This window comes from Zootermopsis nevadensis, unplaced genomic scaffold, assembly GCF_977971745.1.
Source record: "Zootermopsis nevadensis isolate Lab colony 2312 unplaced genomic scaffold, Znev_1.0 Znev_ptg000018l, whole genome shotgun sequence".
Taxonomy (NCBI): Eukaryota; Metazoa; Arthropoda; class Insecta; order Blattodea; family Termopsidae; genus Zootermopsis; species Zootermopsis nevadensis.
In genome coordinates, this window is record NW_028259150.1 from 3,215,038 (window position 1) to 3,241,496 (window position 26,459).

Genomic DNA, 26,459 nt, shown 5'->3' on the forward strand with positions numbered 1-26,459 from the left:
AAAAGTATTGTATTGAGGAACACAAGCATGATGCAATTAAGATATAAATTATTTTTGGTTATTTGTTAAATTATTTTCATTTTGTAACTGGAGTAAAATAAATTGTTAACGATTTATTATCTCATACATATCTGAAGTTGTGGTCAAAATTATTATGATACGTGACTTGTTCATAAAATTTATAATCCATATACATAACTGATTATGATCTGTGTGGTACATTGCACATGAGGTTACATGCATGTATGAGTTTAGTTACATTATTATGTGAAACTAAATAAAGTATATTCTCATATTTCCTGTTTGTATTATGATGGTCCAGAAGAGCTTAATGTCTCTTTATGTGTTCCTAATTACACACTTTGTTCGTACATAAGTGAATGTTCAAAGCTGAATTTACAAGGTAAACACATTTACAATATATTGTCTTTTTTAAATCTCTTATGAGTTCCTTTTGTTTTATGTCACATTCAGATGTATGATTGTGAAATACTTTGCATTTTGTGACTTCAAATTTAAGGTAAACATTAAACAAAATTATAAGCTGAGTTTTTGTACCCTGTAGGCACACTGAGTATGCAATTGTTTAAACTTTTTTCAGTGTTATGTTACAAAATAACAAGTTCATCTAAATATTACTGTTGTTTTCATGTTTTAATTTGAGTGGTACTTTTAGAAACATTATTTAAAGCAGTTATTATGTTACTTGAAAAAGACAAGAATATTATAGTCTGTTGCGTAACTACTGCATCACAAACATAGGAACAGTTAAAAATGCATAATGCTTCTGTCTCACATTTTCATGTCAGAGTAAAAGGTTCAATAGACATACTGTAACTATACATGTAAACATTTAAAATTTGTAGCCTATTCTTAGCAATACAATAAACTTAAAAGAGTGATGGAGGGAGGCAAGGAGAGTAGAAGACTCATTTTTGAACAGAATTCCCTTCTTATGATAATTGTTATAAATAAGACACTGGTCTATGAAAATTTTTTACATAACAGGACAGCTTTGTATTTAAATAAAGAGAATGAGATACTTTAAGGCATTCCTTACATGACATTTAAGATTTCTAATGGGAAGTACATTTCTTTCTGTCCAACAGCAAGTACCAGAATAAAATATCTTGTAGCAAAAATGAGATTGAATGTCCTCCAGACTCAGTTAAAGGATACTGGATTCCATATATTCAATATTCTCTAGTACATTTTTTTCATGGAGTCTTGAATAACAAATTCTGGATACACTGGAACTCAAACTGATTAGGCTGATATTACTAAGCTTTGTCTATAATTACTAGATTGTAGGTGCTAGTTGATTACAAGGTTACTTCTGGTTGAGATGTAGTCTTCATAGCAGAATAGAAGTGCTTAAGAAATCAATAAGTAACCCACTATTTTAGTACACATAAAAATGGGAAGAAATTGCATTAACTCCACAGTAAAATTTAAGAGGGGATTTTTGTGAACCAGATCCATTATTAATATTTGATATTCAGAATGGAAAAAGAAAGGCATCAGATGAAGAGATGATAATCAAAAGGATAGTTAAAATTACTGCTGTAAAGAATTGCTTCAGAATCTGTGCTCAAGTACTTTATTTATAAACTTGGAAAATGGGTTTAGTATCTAAAGTAAGATTTTAGAGTGCTGATTCCGTTTTTAGTGTATACTGTGTTGTATCTCATCATCATGTTCATAAGTTGGGCCTTCAGGCCTGTTCCATCCACTTTACTATTGATCACTCCATTACATTATGGGTCTCCTCACATTTCTTCTTCTCCCTCTGGTTTTATATAATAGCATCTTTTTTAAAAATTGTTCATTCTTTATTTTTTAAGACAGACTTTTTGTTGTTTGTAATATTATAATTTGTAATTTAAATTTAAAATACCTAATTCTTTCCTTATATCTATGCTTCTCTTCTGATTTTATAGGGACACACTGCTTACGGTATGTAAAAGGTACATTTCTGCTGTTTCCGCTTTATGTTTAGCTTTCTTATCATTGTATGTTCCAGAGCCATACATAAGTACAGTGACATTAGCCATGGTTTTGTAAAATTTTGCTTGTGTCTCTCTTCTAATTTTATTTTTTCAGGTTCGTATATTATCAAATTTTATTATGGGGCCTGTAATCTTACTTACCAGATGTTGCTTGTGCTGATATGGTATGCAAGTTGTAATTCACAGAAATAAGTATTATAAATCTAAACTTAAACTTATCACCATCTAGTGCAAAGGTCAAGAAAGAGTGGAACTATACCTCCACCACTCTATATGACTTCATGGCATGGTGCTTACTAAGTTATAGGTATACCTTTACCTTAAATCTAAACCAAATGCATAATGATGGACTCTTATTAATCTATAGATTTTGGGTCTGCATTGCTCAGTTCATAGCTCTGTGACGTGTTAAAGTGCCATATGAATAGTTGATATAGACCACAGACAAATTCCCTTTTATATACAAGTTACAGCTTTACTTGCAAAGGGTAATAGATCACAAAGAACTTGTTTGTGATAAAGTTGGCTTGTGGTTTAATACATGGTCGTGATCTTCTCTTTCTTAGTATTGTTAACATCTAATGAATGAAAGATGATCTGGCCCTTGTGTATGTGCAGTGATAGGATTTTAAATGAAAATGAGTCTGAACAGAGTAATTAATAATATGATGACAGTGGTTTCTTTACCAGTTCAGTCAACATATTAGACAACCTGCAAGTCATCATATTATTAAAATTGCCATGAAAACTTTGAAAAGAGTAATTAATAGTTTGTGATTTTATCTGTTTTTATGTTTTCTCAGTGTTGTGTTAGTAATGCAAGAAATTTTGTAATGCTTTATTATTTACTGTTTTGTATTTTTTTTTGTTCTTAGTGTATTGATATTTATTCTTTTGATGAACAGGTAACTTAGTGATACTTATTGTTACTTAATCATGATAGACATGTTTATTGTGGATTATTAAGGTAACAATTACAATATCCATGCATTAATTATCTTTCATTTTCCCTATATTTTCTTTTGTGTTTATTGCTTCATACAAGATTTAATCAGTCAATGTTGGTTTTCTGGATTGTAACACTGTGTAAATTTGTAGGTATAAACATTTTGGAGGCACATACTACTTCCATGTTGAGGGCTTTCTTTCAGTAATACATTTCTTCCCTATGTCTTGCCGTGCAGTAAAGTGTCAGGTGCTTGATTGCCAATCCCAGATGAGAGGTCAGTTTATACTGGGTTCTTGACAGCTGTTCTTCAGAATTCAGTGTTTCACACTTTTTCTCACAGTGCATAGTAACAGTAACTCTCAGGCATAAAATTTGAAACATAATTGTCATGATTTGTAATTAACAGCTACAGTTCATTTTGCAAAAACAGTCTCACTTGTAATATAACAAGGTATATTTTTAATATTGCTTTGTTTTGTTAAAGGTTGTGGTTACATTAACATATGGGTGTTGATGAAAACAAGGTTAAGGATTAGTAATTTAGAAGAACTGTTTGATGTAATGATATTATTATTTATTATTGACTGCAAATGGGTTTATACCCGGTGGCAGTGTCCTACAATAACATACAAAACAATGAGACAGAACAGCACAATGAGATACATCAACACAATGAGACAGAACAAAACAATAAACAAAAGGACACAACAAAAACAATAAGACACAATAAACAATGAGATACATCAACACAGAGACAGAACAAAACAATAAACAAAAGGACACAACAAAAACAATATGACACCCAAACAATGGGATACATCAACACAATGAGACACAACAAAACAATAAACAAAGGACACAACAAAAACAATAAGACACAATAAACAATGAGATACATCAACACAGAGACAGAACAAAACAATAAACAAAAGGACACAACAAAAACAATATGACACACAAACAATGGGATACATCAACACTATGAGACACAACAAAACAATAAACAAAGGACACAACAAAAACCATAAGACACAACATACAATGAGATACATCAACACAGAGACAGAACAAAACAATAAAAAAGGACACAACAAAAACAACACATCCCACTCAAAATCAACCAACTCATAAATTACAAAACCATCCAACCTCAAGTACTTAACTTAAAAAAAAGAACTTAATACCACCTAGACATAAGACAATAACTGTAATGTATTACGAACGTCATGAACTGATGCACTCACACAACAATACAATGAGACACAACAATACAACATACCACACTCAAAATAAAACATCTGACACACAATAAAAAAACACACATCCACTAATTAATCACAATACTTAAGAGTAGAATATAAAGTCCGTTCTCAGTACATGAAAATTTTATCCCAAAGAACTACAGCCCTTCATCACTTGGAGACTAAGACACTTCACTTCACTTCACTTATCACCATTTATTCCCAACTTAATAACCCTTAGCTTGTAACTACTTTTCTGACCCTCTTTCTAAAGGTGCCTAATTTACAGGGGAAAGACTCTAGCACGCCTTGAGGTAATTGGTTCCAGCTTCTTATGGTCCTATTTACAAAGGAATATTTGCCTACATCCGTTCTTTGTTTCCTAGTCCTAATTTTCCGAGTATGATCGTCCCTGCCCAGGTAGCATGGCTTTAATAATCTATCCTCTATCATTTTCCAAGCCCGGCCCCCCGTGTATGCTTTGAAAAGGGCGCACATTCGGGCTATCAATCTACGCTGTGCCAATGTTTCCCAACCAGATTCGTTCGTGAAATTAGCAAATTTAGCCGCTCTCTTCTGCACCCGATTTAGTGCTCTTACCTGTCCTTCCCTGTAAGGGTCCCAACACACAGCTCCATATTCAAGTATCGGTCTCACTAGCGACGTATAAGCTAAACGTTTCGTATTGTTATTTCCCTTTTTTAGTATACGCATTACGAAATGGAGAGCCTTCCATGCTTTAATTAGTGTATAATTCACATGATCTGCCCAGCTCAGATCACTGCGAATAAGTATTCCTAAGTACTTAAAGCTATTTGCCTCTGGAATTAATTGATCCCCAAAAAAGTAACTCAGCTTATCCTTCACCCTAGCTCTATTGAAGCTGACTGCTTTACTTTTACCTGGATTTATCTTCATTTCATTTTCTACCGCCCATTCCCATAATCTATTCATATCTGTCTGTAACTTATCAATGTCACTACTATCCATTATTTTCCTGTATACTATACAATCATCAGCGAAAAGCCGTATATTTGAATCAATGTTTTTCCAAATATCATTAACATAAGCTAGGAATAGCAAGGGACCTAATACGCTCCCTTGCGGCACTCCTGACGTTACCCTGACTTCATGAGATAGCTGTCCTTCCACTCTTACTCTTTGCGAACGTCCTAAGAGAAATTCCTTTACCCATAACACTACCCTCAAGTCCACACCGGTTGCAGCAATTTTTGTAATAATATTACATCTTACACATCTTATAGGAGTCTTATGAGTATGGCTTTTAAATTTGATTTCTGTAACTGACAAATCAGCATCAGTTATTATGCATGTGTCTTGTATTGTGTTAACTAGACTGTCATGGGCTCCAGTCAGTATGGCATTTCTGGGAATTTGATATATTGAAGTACTGACAAAATAAGTTTGATTTGATGGCTTGTGGTTTATTGTTTGTCAAGCTATAGTATAGTTTTACTACTACTACTGTTACTGTGTTCTATGTAGTAGGATGACCCTATTTTCTGAAAATATTTGTAGTTTACTCTCATTAAGTATGTTACTCAAAATCTGTTGTTTATAGGAAAAAATTCACCTTGAATTTTCTTATCTGCAAATTATTATGTTTCTGTAAAATGTATTGAGAACTATGAGGAGCATCGTATTTCGTATGTTTACTGAATAACAGGTTGAATGGTTGGCACTCCTGTTCCACATTCAGAATGTGCCAGGTTTTATTCTTGACACAGTATGATGAGGTTTTTCTTTTCCTCACATACTTATACCAGTTTTACAGTTATGAGTGATTTTTATGTTTTCATCTGATATTTTTATTCTTCAGATCAACAGCAGAGTTTTCATTTTTAAAACAGAAAAATAACTACTTTCGTTTTGTGATGTAGAGATTTCAATTTAATTTCTTGTAGTTTTCATACCATTGTGGCTTGTAAACTTGATTTACAAAACTTTAACATTTGTTTTAATATCTGTGCACCAGTACATGTATATGTGCCTGAAGTTAAGAAAAGTATATAAAAAACTTTCTTCTAGTTTACAAAGTGAGATATTTTATGTACCTGGATTTATTTATATATATAATTGAAGGGAAAGTTATTGTTTTATGTCCAATTTTATTGGTTGCAGCCAACAAGGATGACTGGGTTAATTCATAGTAGCATAAAATGTTACACAAGAGGAGTGGCATACTTATGAACACCTTAGAATTTGACTCACCAGGTATTGGTTGGGAAGCCTGAAGGGAAGAGACCGCTGGGGAGACCTAGACATAGATGGGAGGATAATGTCAGGTGGGATCTATGGGAGATAGGAGTTGAAGGAGACTGGATTTTGTTGGCCCAGGACAGGGTCCGGTGGAGGGCTTTGGTTAATTCGGTGATGAACCTTCGGGTTCGGTAAGCCATCTAGTTAGTTAAGTTCATACATATGAAATTGTGTTGCTAGAATGAAATTATGTTAAATTTGCAAAATCTGTCATATCTAAACTGTTTAGTGTTTGTTTCTTCCAAACTGAAACACTGACTGATTAAGTGAAACACGCGGATAGAGTGAGACATAATTGAATATAATGTAAAATAAATAGGCTTAGAATATACATTCCAAACAATGACTGATAGTTTATCCAGAACTTTTGTCTGGTTATTGCTTTTTAAAAAGTAGAATGTGATAAAGGAAACAGACACGTCTAAAATAACAGAACAAATGTAGTAGGCAAACAAGGAATGTGCAGACATAAAATTAGAAGTGTAACTATATCACAGAAGCACAATGCAGTAATGAGTGTAATTTGATTATTTCATTGGTACTTTTTGACTCATTTATTAACAGTGAATTGGAATAACAAGTTTAAATGTTAGATATTTCCTCACATGGTGATTAATCTGGGGTTCTGCTATTAGATAACCTATTACCTTCAAATTGATCGGTGTATGATGATGGCTAGTCACAGTTTTAATAAGGCACTTAAAACAATATTCTCCTGTCTACAGAGGCGACAAGAAATTGTGTCATGATGAACATTTTTACACTATGTATAAAATTAGAAAACATTTTCAGTAAATATATAAATAATATAAAATTCTCTTATTGTGATGAAATTTTTGTGTTTGCCGATTAAATCAGTCATTTTGGTTCAGGGTTCAAATGCCAACAGTTCTGCCATAATATAACCATCACAAGAATGTTTTTTAATATATGCGTATGAAAACGTCAGTGCTAGTATTATATTATACTAAGATCACATGTACCTACATAATGAAAATAGTGTGGTTATTTATAATGCAATAAATTCTTTGCTTAATATAAGGTAGTTTTTGTTTAATTTTATTATTCTGATTGTTTTATATTCAACACATTTACTTTCAATTACATAGTGACATCATTTCAAAAATTACAGGAACTACTACTATAGCAGTTTAGCTGATTTATACATTAGTTGAACAAACACTTCCAGACTTTCTTTTTGTAGGGTTCAGTAGTCCCAGTTTATAGTTTATGTACTGGACAACCTCTGCTGTATGTCTGTATGGAAGTTTTGTAATAATTTTAGAGGCATTTATTTTGAAATCTATCAGTTACTTTTATGTATGCATTTATAAATGGCAAAATTAAATACAGCAATATTAGCTAATGAATTAGTTAAACTCATTTCTCTTGTGTTGCTCGGTTTCCTGTACCCTGAAGTGTAGACTTTATGCTTTTACGAATCATCTACACTGTGTACTGATTTATTTTTTCACTGCCTAAAAGTATTCACTAGGATTGCAGAAACCCTGTGATAAAAGCAACAGTTGTGTAGGATATGTATGTCTTGAATGGCAGCTGCCATAACATAGAATGCTAGCAAGTTGGTTATTATTCTGTACTGATCTGAATATAGTTCAGGTGGCATAAAATTTCATTGTTTTAAATTTCAAGTAAATCTTGTTAAAGAATAACAGAGGTCACAAAATTGCTCATGATTGTGTTGTAACAGGGCATATCATACAATTCTAAATAACTACTAATAATAAATAAAAGGTTAAAAGTATGTAGGGTCTAACAATTATAGGCTTCATATTTGCAACCACCAGATCATGATTATTTCACACATTCTTGATAAGTAGTGTGGAAAGACTGCTATTATCTCATTTATTGAATCAAAATGGGAGAAATGTATCCTTAATTGCTGTCACTGTGGTGCTGTTTTGTTGTATGGTATCTAGCAGTAATAAGTTTTGAATTGCTGGGAAAATAAATATTGCATAGTTGTAAAGCTACCATGTATGAAGATTGTTTATTGCTGCAGGCTTAATGGGAGTATTCTTTTGGATATTATTTGTTGTCTGAATAAAAATATTTATATTAACTTTAAAGTAAGAATCATCAGTTTTGCTGCCTGATTCTGTCTCCATCTTCGTTAATGGAAGGAATATGTACGGTATGGAGCCTATTATTAGGCTTAAGCAGACGAGAATTATCCATTCCATTCTGTCAAACAATCTTTTATATTATTAAGGATGTTGCAGAGGCTTGTGAGTAAATGGGCAGGAAATGTATATATTATCCACTGTTTGTAAATGATGGTCATGTTCCATATGCAGTGGGATCTTTGGGTCCCGGGAAACTAATTTGAATACTGTGAAGTAATTACATATAAAAATATGAATAAGAATCTTAAAGTTTTAATGAATACATAGTTAATAAATTTTGGATTAAATGATGTGTATAAATATGTTTTAATTTATTTCAGATAAGGAATATATTTAAAGTAAATTACATAATAATAAAGGTGGATAATTATGGACATCAAATAGAACATTTTTCGGTTGGGGTCAATTTGTAAGAACTTGTCGTGGCCAATCAATGCCATTAACCATCCGCTTCCACCCCCCACCCCCCCACAATGTACAATATGGGGTTGGTGTGCCGCCATGACTCTTCGACAATATTTAGTGTGCCACGAGTGTAGAAATGTTGCCCAACACTGCTCCAGACATTCCTAGCATAGTTGTAGTACTCTAGATGTCCCTAGGTTAGCAACCCTACAGAGAGATTATAAATAGAAAAGAACACCCCATCTTCCCTGCTATGAGGGAGTGTAAAGTAGGGACTTGGAATGATCAATTATTTGATCTGACATATGTAACAAGTGGTATTGCAGTTTAATCAAAAACTATGAGGCAGCATTTTCACCAAACAGATGACCTTTTTGGATTAATGCATTCTTGGTGTACATTAATTACATTATTTTGGATTAAGTCTGAGTTTGCAATAGATGATCCTAGTTTTTGTGTATTGAGCGGTTACAGTTAATAGGAAAATCGTGTAATTCGGAAAAAGTATTTTGAAAGTAACATTTCATCTTAGCCAATTCTGAAAAATATCCCAGCAACGACATTGACTGTAATGGAATATGCACAAATGTAAATGAGTTAACAGTCTTCTTTAATAAATGTGATTCTTGTGGGGCACCCAGATGGCCAAATGCAGGATTTTAAGTCTCGTGATATTCAGTACTCTACTTTTTCATGACAAATAGTGAAAAGTACGTTATGATTACAAATTATGAGAATAAATATTATTTGTAAGAAGGCAAGTATGAATAAAATTTGTCATACATGCTAAGAAATGGAATTAAACAATTAGAATCAAAGCAAAACTTCATGACTTATGATTTTTTGTAGGGTGTTGGTGATTATCGTAATTTAGACACGCGTGATGCTGACCACTCACCCCCATCTAGTGCCGAGGTCAAGGAAGAGAGGAGCTATACCTCCACTCACCCCAAACGCCTACATGGCGTATAGTGGGACAAACTTTACTTTACTTTATTGTCATTGTAAGGACAAATTTTGTTATTCGTAAGTAGATATTTCAAAAATAAAACATAGTTCGGCAATGATGCAGATTTGGACGTATTCGTCCGCCAATTTGAATGTCCCGTGTTGCCGCCCATGCGCAGTGCGTTGTTCAATTTTTCTGCGCAACAAATTAGCTATGTATGTAGCGTTCCTTCCCGCGCAGAGATGTGATAATGGTTCCTTACTGAAGATTTAATAATACATAATCAACATGGATAAAGAAGACAAAGCAGAATTACGTCCCAGTAAGTTCTTCCTTTACATTGGGCATTTACTGTGGAATTAAAGGGATCTGTCGGTACAAAAAGTAGTAACGAATCTCGTTCGTCTTGTGTTTCTGGTGCAGAAGACGATCATTTTATTCAAAATGGCGTCAGTCTTTTGTTTCACAATTCCCTTTACTTCAAGTGTAAATAAATGTGTAAACAGAGCGTATGGCTGTTGAGGTTTTGTTAACCTGAAATAAAACTTTTAGTAATATGACAGGATCCACTGGATTTGGATCTGTTATAGTAATGAATTATTTGTGGACAAGTTTTCACAATAAGTTTTCTGTAGCATTCCGGACTTGTGTATAATAATTATAGATATGTATGAAAGGTTATATCTGAATACTTTCAAGATTACAAACGGTAGTATGGTACAGTATTATATTTTATAAAAAACTATTTTGCTTTGTGTGAAGTTGTGCTCGTCATTTAATATTAAATACGTCAGATGTATTAAAAACAACGTTTCAATTGGTTGTGGTTATGGTTATCTAACTAATGTTGTGATAACAGATGACGACGGTGGTGGTGAAGTTTCGAATGATATTCAAGCGAGATACAAACCCAGGAAGTTGGATAGTGAAGCAGATTTCCTCAGATTGGATAAAATCCGGGAATTGGATATGTTAAACCAGTCTGCCAGCCAGGAGGGCAGTATATCTGGCACACAAGATGAGGTGATTAGGTAATGGACGTGTGAACTGTTAACAGAAGTTATGATTACACTTGAGTTTGAAGGTTTTGGGATATATGGTACATTCTATGATTTGGACAATTTGTATTTTCTTCAGTGTTCAAGTCTGTGTGAAGAATGGACATGATGAAAATGCAATAATCGAAGGAGAAGAGATTGTGTTAGAAACAGTGGATACATCAAGTCACATGTTGCCAGTTATTGTAGATGAAGCGGGGACATCTGTTGTTGAGGAGATCATTCAGGTGAGGACAATGAAGTTGGTGTAGAAATTAGCTCGTATATTCCAGTGATTGTCTTATGTAATACTTACTTCACATACCTTAAGTAACCAGAGAAGTCAAGAGTGGCAGAGTACTGATTGATACAGCACACTGTATTGATTTCAGTGGTATCTCCATACTAGGGATGGCTACTAGGTATATAGGTTTTCTCTTGAGGGAAGCAATCAAAATCTGGCTACATCCCAATAACTTTAACAGAGACAAAATGTTCACTCAAAGTTGTACATGGCACCCAGCAATCCGTCTACTCAAATGGTTTAGAGACACATGAATGGGAAAGAGAGGCCAAGCATAGGTAGGCTTGTGTCTCTACCTACTAGCCCCATTCTGACAATAACTGTTCCAGGCAGTTATATATATGGGACATCCTGACCTCCACAGACATACCAGATGCCTGATGGTGAGGACCGAGATAGCTGTCAAAATGTCAGTTTTTTGCAGCTACCTAACATGGCTGATTGTCCTTGAAGACTACATTTAATCATGCTTATTTACTGATGTGTGACCCATAATCTATTTGATTAATTATTGCAGGTTGTGAAATACCAGTAGGTCTGTATCAGTAATTTTTCATACACAAATAGACTGAGTCCAAAACTGAACCAGTCTTTTTTAGTCTCAGCGCATGTTATAGCACACAACATTATTTTTCAAGAATAAATATTCACAGTTTGTAAAATAATCTGTCCAATAAGGTTAACAATTACATTCATCCATGTAGTCCAGTGAGAGCCAGCAATATTAACCCCATGAAAATCCAGTTAGCCAGAAAAAAAACTAACTTTAGTTAAAGTCCAGCTAAGTGCCAGGTCAGATATGAAGTCTCTAACTCAGGGCCAAGTGTCTGATATTCTGCTGCTTCATCAGAGTTTTCACACATCTTTTTCACATGTAGTTAATTATGTTGGAAAGTAGTATTTTATTATTCTACACAATTCAGGGACATCTAGTTTTGAACCCCTTATTTGGAATCACATTGAACATTCATATCTTATATTGAAGTCAGTTCATTTGATGCCATATTTGTGATGCATTCTTTTGCCAGTGCTGTGATTGGCCGTGGACTGTTGTTAATTTTTGTGAACATTTTTTAAGCATTTGTAATTTGTTTCCTAGCGAGCAAGTGATGGTGATATGGAAGCAGAAGGGGATTTGGATACAGAAGAACCAAATGATGACATTGGCAATATAAGAGGAGAAGGTCTTCCTCCACTTCAAGTGAAGTTTTCAGCCAATACCCCTAGAGGTAGACGAAGTCAGATTAAATACAAGGTATGTATTAGCGTATTTGCAGTCCCTATGAAATATACAGTGTGTCCATAAAATAATGGTGGGGTAACAAACAGTCATAGTTTTGGCACAAAGCACGATAGAGACATGACATAAACGTCAAAATAAAGAGAAACTCTCCAATTTTTCGATACACAAACAGGTTCTTGTGCAAGTGCATTCGCGCTGAGTTACAAGGTCAGTAGCCGTGTGAAGCTTGTTAGTCGCCATGATTACGGTGCAGAGGAAGGTTCAATGTGTTTTGTGGCTTGCTAAGTTTGAGTTAGTTACACTTGTTAGGCGTGAATACCGTCGTGTGTTTAATGAAGAACCACTACACGAAAATAACATTCGCCGTTGGGACAAATAACTCAGAGAAACGGGCAGCCTACTGAAGCAGTCACGTCCAGGATGACCATCAGTGTCTGACGATAACATTGAAGCTGTGCGAGCAAGTTATCTGCGTAGCCCGAAGAAATCAGTGTGGAAGTGTTCTGTAGAGTTATGCGTTTCAAAAACAACTGTTCACAACGTTTTAAAGAAACGACTACGCTTTACTGGTTATAAAATTCAGGTGTTACATAAAATTTATCCACAGGACAAAATTAAACGATTCAAATTTGCTACAGACATTCTGGATAGGTTAGATTAGTGGTATTCAACCTTTTTTGTTCGCGTACCCCCAGATGTAATTTCTCTTCAACTTTGAACCCCCAAAGTTGTTAGTGTATAATTCAAGTTATACATAGTATATAATCTACATCTAAAATAAATTAAATAAATTACATTACTGATTATTCAGTGTTTATCATAAAATAATATATTTTTTTTAAATTTCACGTACCCCCCTAAAATGTCTTTGTGTACCCCCAGGGGTACGCGTACCCCAGGTTGAATACCACTGGGTTAGATCATGATGGGGAATTTTTAGACAAGTTTATGTTCAGTGATGAAGCTATGTTTCATGTTTCGGGACGAGTCCATCGGCATAATGTTAGAATATGGGGTAATGAACCTCCATATGTCATTATGGAACATCAACATGATTGTCCAAAAGTTAATGTGTGGTACGCAATTGGAAGAGAGAGTTATTGGCCCCTTCTGTTTTGCTGAACAAACTGTGACGGGGAAGAACTTCCTGGATATGTTAGAAGGGTATGCAGTGCCCCAAATACCGGAGAATTTCATTCTCCAGTAAGATGGAGCTCCTCCACATTTTTCCACATTTGTGCGGGATTACCTAAACCAAACATTTCCTCAATGATGGGTCGGACGAGGAGGGTGGGTAGCCTGGCCTCCACGCTTTCCAGATCTTACCCCAATGGATTTTTATTTGTGGGGTTATGTGAAGCAACAAGTGTTCTCTGTCCAAATAACAAATTTGGACCATTTGAAAGAACGGATCGCTGAAGCTGTTTCAACTATCACACTGGATGTTCTCGGTCGTGTATGGCAAGAGCTTGAATATCGTCTTGATGTCTGCAGGGCAACTAAAGGAGCGCATATCGAAATCTACTGAACAGGTAAGATTCTTGGAGAGTTTCTCTTTATTTTGACGTTTATTTCATGTCTCTATCATGCTATGGCTGTTTGTTACCCCACCATTATTTTACGGACACACTGGACATAATTTTCCTCTGTATGAGGTAAGATGGCAGTTTTCTTCCTTTTTGACTTTGTGACTGCTTTTTTGAAGACTAAGATTTAGTAACCCCCAGATAGATGCAAAAGCTAGTTGAGCTTAGTGCTGTTGCCATGTTTTTTTAAAAATTGTGGGCTTGCCTTCTCTGCAACAGAAAAATGGGTATTATTTTTGCTGTAAACAGAAGTGATTTTTCAGTCAGGTAATTTTACAAAATTGATTGTAATTATTTACTTTAACTGTGACTTTAATAATCACTCCTTCTTGTGAATAAAATATCACTACCACTGCTACTTCTACTACCACAACCACCACCACCAACAACAGTAATCTGTAACATGTTTAGAATTGCAAGCGCAAGAATTAAAGTTGACCAGAATTCTATCATTTGACCATTTGCATATGAGTCCAGCATAAGACATATAACAATTAGAACTTTTCCAAATCTAATGATTTTTATATACTAGTGCAACGCGCTCCTTTCAGAGCGCTTTCTCGAAAGTCCTTGTTGTTCTTTCTCGATAATTTTGCGTTTTTCATCTATCGGTTTCTGTTGATATTTAATACTTCGTTTTTCAGTGTTTTTCTTTTGCTCTTCTGTTCTTGTTGAATAAGTTTTGCTACGTGTGTCCTATATCAATGTAAGTCTTCTTTCGCTTTTCCTTATTTGTTAAATAGGTCTGATGTTTAATTCTTTACGTTGCTGTTCAGAGGCCAACTGTTCTTGGTCAGTCGACTTTCTACGTCCAGCCCCACCCTTGCAAATCTTCGTCTTAAAATCGATCATAAAGTCAGTTTTCATAATAGTTTTCGTAATTGTAATATATCGAATGAATAGTATGACTTGAATGAGTATTATTATTGGTATCAGTTTACCTTGTTGGTGTTGGTACTTCAAATAGTTTATAACGTCTTCTTTCACTTTTCTTCATTTCTTAAATAGGTCTGAATGTTTTAGTTCTTTACGTCGCCGTTTGGAAGCCAAATGTCAGTCAAATCTTCATTTTCAAGAATGCGGTTTGCTGCTTCTGGAGCAGTGATCATGCGACTGTCTTGGTAGTTGGTGATCTCGTCGTTGTGAAGCGTTATTTATTTACTCAGCATTGTTGTGTTGGTATATCAACACAACAATGCCGAGTAAACAAATGATGTAACATTGTTTGATGACGTCATTGTTTGGCGACGACGACGAATCACGAATTTTATATTATAAAGATATAAAAAAGATATATATAATGCTTGTTTGACCCTGTTTAATATGTGACTTATGTATGTTGTGTAGGTTATCAGTAATGAATCAGATTACATATCAAGTATGGGCGAAACAAATGATATCCCGCGTAAATTAATTGATAAAAATGATCCACGAAGCCGACTTCATTATGTAAAGTACCTGAAGAGAGATGGCAAAACTCTTAAAATATGGGAATGTGGCATATGTAAGTATTTTGTTTATTTCAGTACAGTTTGTTGTTTTAAATGTTCTTTATGGTATTTTTTTATTCCTAAATGGATATAGACACATTTGAAATACAGTGGAATCCAGATTTAATGTTACACAGAGTTAAGATGTTTTTGAAATTCTGAACTGTTTTGTTGATGTATTACGTCAGGACATGTTACTCTGAAGTGTTGAATAATGTATTAATATATATCTACTTTCAAAATTCACGTAAAAATTTTATTGATCAATAGTTTTGAAACTTTGCTTCTCTCATATGGGACATTTGTTCTGAAAGAGGACAACAGGACACCAACTGGTAACAAAAGTTTGGGACACAGGAAGCATTTGGCTGTGATTAAGTTTAAAACACTACATCATTCATCCTCCAAAATATATATAAATATTAATTAATTTTCTTTGTGTTAACGATAAGGTTCAAAGGAGTTTCGTCACCAATACACACTAATGCGTCATCTTCCAACTCACACAGATGAAAGGAATTTCAAGTGCGAAACCTGTGGTAAAGCTTTTAGACAGGTAAGTTACTTCCTAAAACTTACAATTCAAATAAAGAGGTATTATACAGCATTTTAGTGTAGCCTTTCAGTGTAAAATTGTCACTGACTCCTTGTACGAGTGTTGGAGGGGTGTGCTTGAAAGTCAAGAAACCTATTATGCTTGAAGAATATCAGTGAAGTTTTTATTCTCATATTTAAATCAGTACTCTGAACTTTTATACAAGCCTAGTCTTCAGTATATGTTCTATGCTTGCAGTTAAAAATATTTCATATGTGAGTGCCATAAAATGGAAGCAGTAGACATTTAGACTTCCTTCTGTTAAGACAAAACATTTTTTAGAGAGTGTAAATGATATCCCCCATGCTTGAATTGATTTTATGTACCCAGAAACTTGTTGGGTTAGTAAAAAATATTATTTATTTGTAGTAAATCTTGTATAAGTGAATAGTCTAATGCATTTTCAGTTTACAGGCATGTAAAATGAGATGCCGTACTTTAATAAAGTAATGAAAATGTTGATTGTCAGTTTAGCTGTTACTGGATATAAAAGTTACCCTTTAATTGTAGTATAAAGTAGAATAATAAGGCCACTTTTCTTCAGTCTATTTTACTATTTATTTATTACTTGCAGATGAGTACCCTATCACAGCATCGCGCTATCCATAGTGATGCAAGGCCGTATGTTTGTGAATTATGCAAGAAAACATTCAACCGTGTTTCAACACTTATCTCACACAGAAAAACTCATTCAGAGCATAAACCACACATGTGTCAGATGTGTGGCAAGGGATTCCATCAGAAAGGTAACCACATTCTTATTTTTAAAAAACTAATATAGTAGTAGCTGTTGTAGATTTATGGCATGTAAAAGAACCTTACGAACGTGAACGAGACGTTTTATAAGCAAAATTCGTCGACAGTTTCTCCTGATTTACTACTAGATGGCTCTGGCAGTCAAATCAGGATTGAGTTGAAATTATGTAGAGTCAGTGGGCTGGTCACTCATTACTCACAAATGCACGCTTCAAAGACTAGGAAACCTCTGAAAAGGAGGTGGCGAAGACCCACAACTGGGTTGTAGAGCCAAGGAACAACAACAACAATATGGTAGTAGCATATGCAGGTACCATACTACTAAGTATGCTTTTGGATTTATTGGAAACAACTCTGAGTTAATTCCATCTGCCTCCCACTGTTGCACCCTGCCTCCATTCATACATTCCCAAAATTGTGTTATGTTTTTCTTGTGTCCTTTATCAAATCTACATGTGCAGCTCATTGCAATACAGATTTCATTAATGTGATGGTTGTTGCACCATGTAGTCTCTTAGAATTTGACTGACGTTCAGAGGTGCTGTTTGCCTCCTCCATTGGGGCGAGTGTCCTGAGTCAATGAGCACCTTGGAAACATGTACATCTGTCAGTTTCTATCAGACTGCATAGTGCAACATCCTGTCTTTATACTTGTTGCCATGAGAACCAGAAATCTCACTTAAATTCATATTTTTGCAGTTCTAGGTCACTTGTGCTACTGCATTATGTAATATCTTTACTTTCCACTTAGATTCAAATATTTTTCTGGGCAATTTATTTTCAGTCACTTGTAGATTCACAGTCATCCAAGAATATTGACAAAATTAACATTTTATCTTTGATGCTTATAAAAGCAAACTGGATGACAATTTTTAATTGACTTTTTATTGAACTCAGCTGTTAAAGATTTTTTTATGTGCCTGTGATACACAACTCAGAAATGTGGCACAGTGGAAGTGCATGTTACCAATATCTAAAAACATAATGACATTGAAAGATAGGCAAAGTATGTTTAGGTTTTTGTGTGTTAATGTAATTTATTGGTTGTTGGTTGTCAGCATTTTCAATATTGATAGTACATGAGATATTTAACTTCACTGTATGTGTAAGATCTTTAAAGTTGTCCCAGGCACTTATTAAGCACCATGCCATGAAAATGTATGGGGTAGTGGAGGTATTGCACCACTCTTTCTTAACCTCAGCACTAGATGGATGCCCTGGCTGCTTTCTTCCAGGTGGTAGGGCCCATTATACCCATTTGATAGGAATCTGAGTAGGCCTCAGAGCCTGTCTGGATGCAGAGGCTAAGAGAAAAATCTTCTGCCCCTGCTGGGAATCAAACCCCAGGCAACCAACTCAGAGTCAATCGCTATTCTAACTCAGCTGCTTTGCCTCTTATGTGTAAAGTCTTTTTTATTATTTTTTGTCAATTTTTAGGGAACCTGCGTAATCATGTCTTCACACACACTAATGAACGACCTTACAAATGTGAACTTTGTGGGAAAGGCTTCAACCAAATGTCAAACCTTATGTGCCATAAGGTAAAGGTATGCGGCTGTCCTTTTTGTTATAACATAAACATATCATATTTTATGTGTGTTCATGTAGAATGAAAGAGCGTGCATTTACCTCTTAATACTACAAGCCGTCCCTGCTACTTATCACTTTTACAAGGGGACCTGGTTGATTGTTAATATCCAGTTTGACTCTGGGTAGCTTACCTGCTTATGGTGCAGTCAACCATGTTTCATTTTTTTATTGTTATGTAGGCTGTAAGATATAATTAATTTTTATCTTTGTTTTTACTTTAGTGATTTTTTGTTCGTCCTTTATCCACATTTAAAAACGACAGGAACACAGTTGGTTTCTCATTGTGTTATAGCTGAAATTACATTATTATGATGTAATACCTTTTTGGAATGTCTTATTGACTATCTGACCAATAATTTTATTATTTTGGCACAAAAGTTTGTTTTATTCTTCCGTGGTGGCAGAGGCCCCCACAAATTTTGTGTGTGTGTGATTGTTTGGAAAATTCCACTTTGTTATGGCAACCCCTAGCACAGGAAACAATGAAGATACAATTGGTTGCCTGTTGGTTGGTCTGTTGCCTTTGAAGAATAAAACAAATCTTTGCTCAAAAATATGAAAGCTGTTGGTCGTCAGACATTCTGATAAGGTGGAATGTAAAATAATTTAATTTTGGTCATAAGACATTGAGGAACCAACTGCACTCCTTTTATTTTCAAAATTGAAGAAAAGAGATAAATGCAAAGTCTTAAAAAATGAATTAAATTTGATGGCCTCCTCAGCCATGATATACATGGTAGTTAAAAAAGAAATTCTACTTGGGAATGGAACATGGGTTGGCTGCAAAGTATGCAAGCAAACTACTGACTGTGCTGTCGCTAATGGTGTGAAAATGCTGCCCTTTTTGAGAGTATGAAGTAACAGTGAAGGTATGGAAAATAAAACTGTATTCTTAAAAAAGTGGTGGAGTGTTTACACCTAATATTTTGACCAGGAAGTCAGAGGAGGGTCCACTGCCATACTGCAGAACCAGAGCAAAATCAAAGGGTAGCAATTGATCAGGTCCTTGTGTTAGGGATGTGAAGCTCAACGTTTATCCATCTATGCCACTTACCTTACTTGCTCTCAATATTTACATTTCTCTGTGATGTACAGTTTAACATACTTATGTAGGATATGCATTTTTGATCTGATCTCAGTGAAAGACTTGATCCCTCTCAATTAATATAACTACATTAGTTATGCACAACAGAGTATTCACTTCTAGACGGTATCCCAAGCAGAGGCAAAATTCGTGCCTGCACTTAAGTTATATAATGTAGTTTTAAATCTCTTGCTATCATCTTTAATTCTGTTGCTGACACATTTTCATTAAATATTTGCAGGAGTAGAAAAGTTTTTCTTGAAAGCAGTTTTTTATTTACTGTTGAGATATTTAAATTTGATAGCTGAGAAGTAAAGAAATTGCACATTGGGGCAAAGTTGTACAGAGAAATTGATGGAATCACAACAGTATCTTCATATACTATAATCTGTTAATAAGTCAGTAGAAGGGAATAAATGCCTTCTATTAGAATCTATGCAGACCTGTATTCTTGCTAGAATTTGAACCTCTCTCAGCTGCTTTATAAAATTCGGAGGTAAGACATAAATATTAATCAGGCAGCTTTATTAGATAAAATGATATTTGCATTTGGTTTGTGTTGTTGTTTACAGGCTCACTCACATGGAGATAAGACACGCTATATCTGCAACTTTTGTCACAAAGAGTTTCCACGGAGGTTTGCATTGCGTTCTCATGAAGAGTACAAACATGGAATAAAGTATCGTGGAGGAGAAAGAAGACAAGAACTGGATCCTGACACGTTTAGGGAGATCGTATCTCGAAAGCAAAGAAAAAGAGAGGAGTAAGTAGGAATAGTCAAAGTGACATGCACTCGTATATTTTTTGTCTTATGTGAACCACTGAAAAACTTTTCTTTTACCATAAACCAGTGTTTTAAAATACAAGCATTTGAATCATTAAAACTGGTCCACCAGTTTAATAATATGAGTAGTTCTGTTGTATTTTTCTTTCCCCTTTTTTATTACTGAGAGAACTGCTGAAAATGGTATTGGAACAAATTAGACAATGAAATAATCTGATAGTGTGTTATTCCATCCTCTGTGATGGAATTTTGGGTGAAGGATGTAGTTGTGATAGTTGAGTGAGGTTGAAGATGAGGTTCTTCCAAGTGGTTTATCAGGACATATGAACATATTAGGTCTCAGTACATGAGATTCTAATGGTGATGACCCTTACTTTTAAAGTTTAAAAAATGCCCAGTATTTATTTTGCATCCATATTCAGCACATTTAAAAAAAATAGACTTATTTATATCTGTACAAAAGTCTGTAAAAAATTTACTGGGATTTCAGTGTCTTTGGAGTTCTTCTGTACTGCTGCAAAGTTAGTCACTTTTGGGACTGGTAAATCAGTCTACCGTGAATTTAGAAGTTTATCATTACTACGCATCTACCACTTGCAGACATTTTAATGTACTGTGAAATATGACACTAATGTAAAAGTGGTTTACTAAAGTAAATGCAAATGCTAAGGATTACTTGAATGGTATATGCAGTGAAGTTCAGGGCCCCAAAATGTTTTGCTGTTTTATGAGCACTTTTTGTGTGTTTTGAACAAGGAATGCTGAGTGTTGATATTTGTGTGTAGACCAAATTTTTTTAGACAAGTTTAATTTTAGTCTTTATCAGTCTGTTATTCTCCCTAGTTTATGTGAAGCTCAAATTGAATACATCATTTTTTTTTCAAAATGGCTCTCCATGGATGAAAATTCATGTAACATGAAATATATAAGTCTTTGTTGTTTGGCCAGTGCATAATAACTCCAGATTTGGTCATTTAGACATAAATATGAGTATTGACTGAATCTTGGGTGCTTTTTGTTTGGCCAGTCTCTAGGAAATATATCACATAGAATTGCTACAAGGAGAATTGTCTGTTCCTGATAATTGCAGAAATGAAGCAAACTCTACAACTTTAAAGATGTCCAGTTGTCATTTTGGAGTTATTATGTTTTGACAAAATACCACTTACACGCATAGCACACACACTTAAATATCATTGAGGTCTACAGATTTTGACACATTTCAGTATGTTTAGTATGTACCAAAATGCAAGAAAAGGTAATTTTTTTAGGTACTCATGATGTATATGTAGTACTTGTAATTTTTAAAATGTTAATGCATTTTAAGGATGTTATTTATTATATGTGCAAATGTTTGTTGTGAAGAATTTTATGTTTTAAATATCAAATGTATGTGTATTTGAGATTCTTGTGTGTATTTTGTGTTTAGTTTTACATTTATTTTCAAAGGAAGAATCTGCGTATCATACATTTGCCCAATGGTGACCGAACCTTAGCAAATGTACGTGAACTGAAGAATGCTCATCTCCCTCTTTCTCCTCTGCAAAGGCTAAAACTCTCCAAAATATTAGCTAGTCAAGGAGGTTTCTACCAGGAAAAGGTAATAAATGCTTTTATAAGCTCTGTTAACTGTATTCACATTACATTAATTTGTTGTAACTTACTAATTAGACTGCTGGATGAGCAGTTGGGCTATCACATGTATCAAAGGATAATATGAAAAGAGCATATGTGCATGCACACACTCAGTCACTCTCATAAGTATGTGTGAAAATTTAGCTTTTTAGCTCTCTAAATTTGAAAGAAATGGTTTAATGTCTGTCAGTAGGACTATTTTATGTTAAGAAGATGTGAGGATATAATTTAATAATAAAATTGAATTTAGCATATGGGTCATTGCGTTGAGCTTGCATAAGCGATCGTAATATTGAAAGTAAGATTTTTTATTGCATGCAATTAAAAATATGTTATAGATTGTTGTTAATATTTTATTTTATGTTTAGAAAGATCTTATAGCTTGAGTACAGATTTGTGATTTCTTCTGCCTTCAGAAATATTTTCAGGTTTTTACAGACTGTGAAAGTGGTGGAAAAGTGGTACATTGGATACTGTGACAGGAAATGAAAAAAGGAGATTTATTGGCAAACAATGGTTGTTATATATTATTTTACAATAAATTTAACATTTGAGTTGGCAAAAGGCATAATAAAGCTGAAATATCAAGTTTTACAGCAAATAACTGGCTACTAAAGCAAGTGAATCGAGCTAAGGGAAATCTAATTCTAGAATTGATAATAATCTAAAATTCATGTCTTGTCATTTAGATACAATTTTAATGAAAGTACACATTATTTAATCTTCTATATATTTTATTTGTCTGTTATGTATGCTTTTGTTTCAGGGTTCTTCTGCAGGTGTAATCATTGACCCAATCAACACAAAAGCTATGCAGACAGCCAAACAAGCTGGTCAGACACCATTTGCATTGCTGAAACCTGCAAAGGGAATACCAGTATTAGTGAAAGTCATGGCAGCTCCTGACAATAAACAGGTATTTTCTGCAAAAAATATTGTAAGTTTTTGTGAGAGAATGACACTTTGTCCTCTGTTGTCTTCCTGCTTTAGAAAATGTCAGTGGTGAGTGTATAAATGTATTGGGTCTGCCTTTAGGGGGTTGCTGGCTGCCTTGTCTAGTGTTCCTAGTGGTTTTCCTCAGTCTTCCATGTGAAGGGGTAGTACCTTGAAAGAGGCTATGGACACCTTAAGAAACCTTACCCATTCATTTCTTATGATTATTTTGTGCCATTGAACAACAGCAGAATAATGAAAATAATAATTAGTATATTATTTTGGATGATCATAGCAGAATATTAAAATTATCAAAGACATCTAAGGCTGTGTTCAAAATGAATATACAGTGAAACCTCTATCCATCGTTCCCGGAACTATCGTTTTCCCGGATGCATCGTCCGTTTTGTCCGGTCCCGAATACATCCCATATAAAATAATGTTACATTTTCCCGCTTCTATCGTTCCTTGAACTATCGTTTTATCGCATCGATCGTTCAAAAATCTTAGTCCCGGCCCACAATTTTCCCGCAATGATTGTTTCTGAGAATTTAAAATGCTGGGTTTAGAGATAAATTAATACCGAAAGACGCACAATGTTTTTGGAATAAACAGTAGCGGTAACCTGTTATGTCGCCCAACCAGCACAGATTCTTTTGGAATGAGGGGTCAGCGGTGCAGGGGTGATAGTTGGAGTGAATGGCGGTGCCCATTGTCAGAAATTTTACGATTTTAATTTGGGTGCACTCATATTTCGTTCCAGCGATGCCAGATGGCATGTGCAGTTTGAATTTCTTCACAAATGCTTTTATTATAAGTACAAAGGAAAGGCGAGCGAAACTTTTTCATTCTTCTGGTTCATATCGTGTCTTCTACAGCTACGTTTTGTTGAGTTCGGCAGTAATAGTACTTCCATTTTTCCTGTTATAGTCCGCGAAGGTTGAGGGAGCGGTGAGGAAGAGGGAGAAACGACGAATGCGAGCCCGAACTTTTCCGAGTTTTGCCGAAGCACACGCTGCATTGGCAAAAGTGAAGTCGTTCTTTTATGCGCATAATATTAGTGAACGTGACGAAGAAAGCATTTTGAACGTGGAAAGGGCTCTGTTTGGCCTAAAACGTAAAGTTTCGACAAACCAGTTGTCCATTAAAGACTTTTTTGGTAAAAAGAAGTAACTTTGAAAGAGAAACATTGTTTTTTTTTAAATTTTTAATGCTTTCCCGCATCTATCGTTTTCCCGCATTCATCGTTTTTATTTCCCACCCCCGCCGAAAACGATGCATTGAGGTTTCACTGTATTTCAAGCCCTTTTTTCTGAATTTTATAAGGAAAGACAGCATATGGTAGTCTCCTGTCTAATACCTCTGAACCACTTGTTTGATTTTTATGAAACTTGATATCTTTAAGAAGATTTCTGTCTTCTGGATTGTTGCGCCATGTAGTATGGTAGATGTTTACCAACGTTTCAGAGGTCATACTGCCTCCGTCATCAGGGCGATGAATGTGCCAATTGGGTGGGTGGGGCTAGGTTTATAGGAACTGGACCGTGAATGGAGTAGCCTGCCAAGCGCAACAACCCAGAAGACAGAAATCTTCATACTCACCATTGTGAAAACCTCATATCATACATTGATATCTTTATATTAACATCATACTGCTTCAGGCCTCCTGTACCTGCATAATGTTTAATTTTCTAGTATCGGTAATACTGACATGGTCACCATGCAAACTACAGAGGTGGGAGCAACATTAGTACTACATAATGTAGGTTCTTGACTTTTAGCATGATAGCAGATCAAATGTGAATAAATTTTGTTGAGGTCCAGTTTTTTGTAGAGTGTAAAAAATAAAATGATAGCTGCAAAAAATTTGTGCTAAGCTCACTGTATTATGGCTGTAACTAATGAAGCTTGAAGCTCAGCATATAAAGCTTTGTGTAATGGTAGAGCATAAACATATCTATAAATGTTGTTTGTATATTGATAATTATATAGTAATCATGTAATACTTTGATGTTAATATCTGGCAGATTTAACAGTCTGAATCTCTGCTAATGGAAAGTATGCACAGAAATACAGTACTGGGCCTCTTATCCAGAAAGCCTGAGAACTAAGTCTTTTCAGATTTTGGATCTTTATCAAAGACTTGACTATCTGTTTATACTAAGTGGTGATTGCTTCCTCTTCATATTTCTGCAATCCTTTTAGGCTTTTAAAAGGGTAAAAGTAGTAAATACTAAATAAAAACTAGAATCTTTTAGTTTTCCTGAGGACTAACTAAATAAGTGTGAAGAAGCAAGCTGCCTTCTGCTAGCTGTAAGAGGACCACTGACAGTTGTGCCATTCACATATGGTGGTGATTTTGCTGTTGATCTCATCGCCTCATTATTACCTCACCTTCATATTTGAAGGAGCATATAGATGCCGTAATTTATTTCAATAACCTTTTCTTTTCTCATTGGTATTTACAGTGTTACTTATGTTCAGAAAAGTTTACCTGTTACTGGTATTCCTTTTTAGTTCCACAATAACATACAATTTTTCTGTCTTGGTCAGATGCTGGTTCCAGCAACAGCAGAAGACTTGAAGTCGGCTGGCAAAATCACCGTCTCTCCAAACTTCAGTAATACCAATAATGGAAACTCAATTAAAGCTGTTCAAATCAAGGTAATAACCATGCCTTCTACTCTTGCAGAAAAGTTCCCAGTCATTGTTATTTTTATTTACTCTTGTTTTTTCTGAGATGTTTTGTTGATGGAAGTGATGTACTTTGTTGTGTTATTAACTGTTATGTATGTACAATGGAATCCCCTTTTAATATTTGTCTGGGTGACAAGCTTATTGGTCGCCCTCAGTGGACTAGTGGTTAGCATGCTCGCCACTGGACCCAAGGTTCACAGGTTCAATCCCAGCCAAGGTCTATGGATTTTTCAGGGTGATAGAAATCTGTAGCACAACTTCCTTCAGAGGAAAAGTAAAGCCGGCAGTCCCATGTCGTAGATTCACGGCATGTAAAAGAATCTTACGAGCATGTTACAAGATGTTTCGTAAGCAAAATTCAGTGTCCATTTCTCACCCAAGTCTCCTGATTTGCTGCTAGATGGCTCTGGCAGTCAAATCAGGATTGAGTAGAAATTGTGCAGTCAGTGGGCTGGTCACTCACTACTCACAAATGTACGCTTCAAAAGACCAAGAAACCTCCTAAGTGGGGAGGTTATGGCCCAAAAACGGGCTGAAGCGCCATAGATGATGATGATGTTGATGACAAACTTATTGTCTTTTATCTCTTTGAAGAGCCATTTCCCTTCTTCTGACATAATCCAGCCTTTCTTTTTTCTGTGATTTGCTTCTGTTTTTACATTTGAATTTATTTTATGCATACATTTTAGTGTATTGAGTGTGTGTGTGGGTGGGTAGATGGTGGTGGGGGAGCATTTAATATTTT

The 26,459-nt window shown here is 34.9% G+C and overlaps 2 protein-coding genes across 5 annotated transcripts in view; both read left to right on the top strand.

Annotated features, from left to right (window-relative positions):
* The window catches only part of nes (lysophosphatidylcholine acyltransferase 3 protein nessy), a 36,342-nt gene extending 27,773 nt beyond the window's left edge, over nucleotides 1-8,569 (top strand). Inside the window, exon 10 of the mRNA XM_087351119.1 lies at nucleotides 6,342-8,569. The gene's annotated coding sequence lies outside the window, so the exon portion shown is untranslated. The remainder of the gene's footprint in view (nucleotides 1-6,341) is intronic.
* Nucleotides 8,570-10,151: 1,582 nt separating this feature from the next.
* The window catches only part of LOC110839943 (uncharacterized), a 29,658-nt gene continuing 13,350 nt past the window's right edge, over nucleotides 10,152-26,459 (top strand). For 2 of the 4 annotated variants that reach the window (XM_087351106.1, XM_022084571.2), the window contains exons 1-12: nucleotides 10,152-10,302; nucleotides 10,840-11,011; nucleotides 11,118-11,265; nucleotides 12,421-12,576; nucleotides 15,498-15,654; nucleotides 16,093-16,196; nucleotides 16,810-16,981; nucleotides 18,429-18,538; nucleotides 20,238-20,428; nucleotides 21,899-22,049; nucleotides 22,851-23,000; nucleotides 25,571-25,681. In XM_087351106.1, coding sequence (XP_087207232.1) covers nucleotides 10,269-10,302; nucleotides 10,840-11,011; nucleotides 11,118-11,265; nucleotides 12,421-12,576; nucleotides 15,498-15,654; nucleotides 16,093-16,196; nucleotides 16,810-16,981; nucleotides 18,429-18,538; nucleotides 20,238-20,428; nucleotides 21,899-22,049; nucleotides 22,851-23,000; nucleotides 25,571-25,681 — 1,656 coding nt within the window. In that variant the 5' untranslated portion in view covers nucleotides 10,152-10,268. Of the gene's footprint in view, nucleotides 10,303-10,401; nucleotides 10,698-10,839; nucleotides 11,012-11,117; nucleotides 11,266-12,420; nucleotides 12,577-15,497; nucleotides 15,655-16,092; nucleotides 16,197-16,809; nucleotides 16,982-18,428; nucleotides 18,539-20,237; nucleotides 20,429-21,898; nucleotides 22,050-22,850; nucleotides 23,001-25,570; nucleotides 25,682-26,459 lie in introns of those variants that run through there. The other 2 variants (XM_087351107.1, XM_087351108.1) reach the window with 2 other exon arrangements.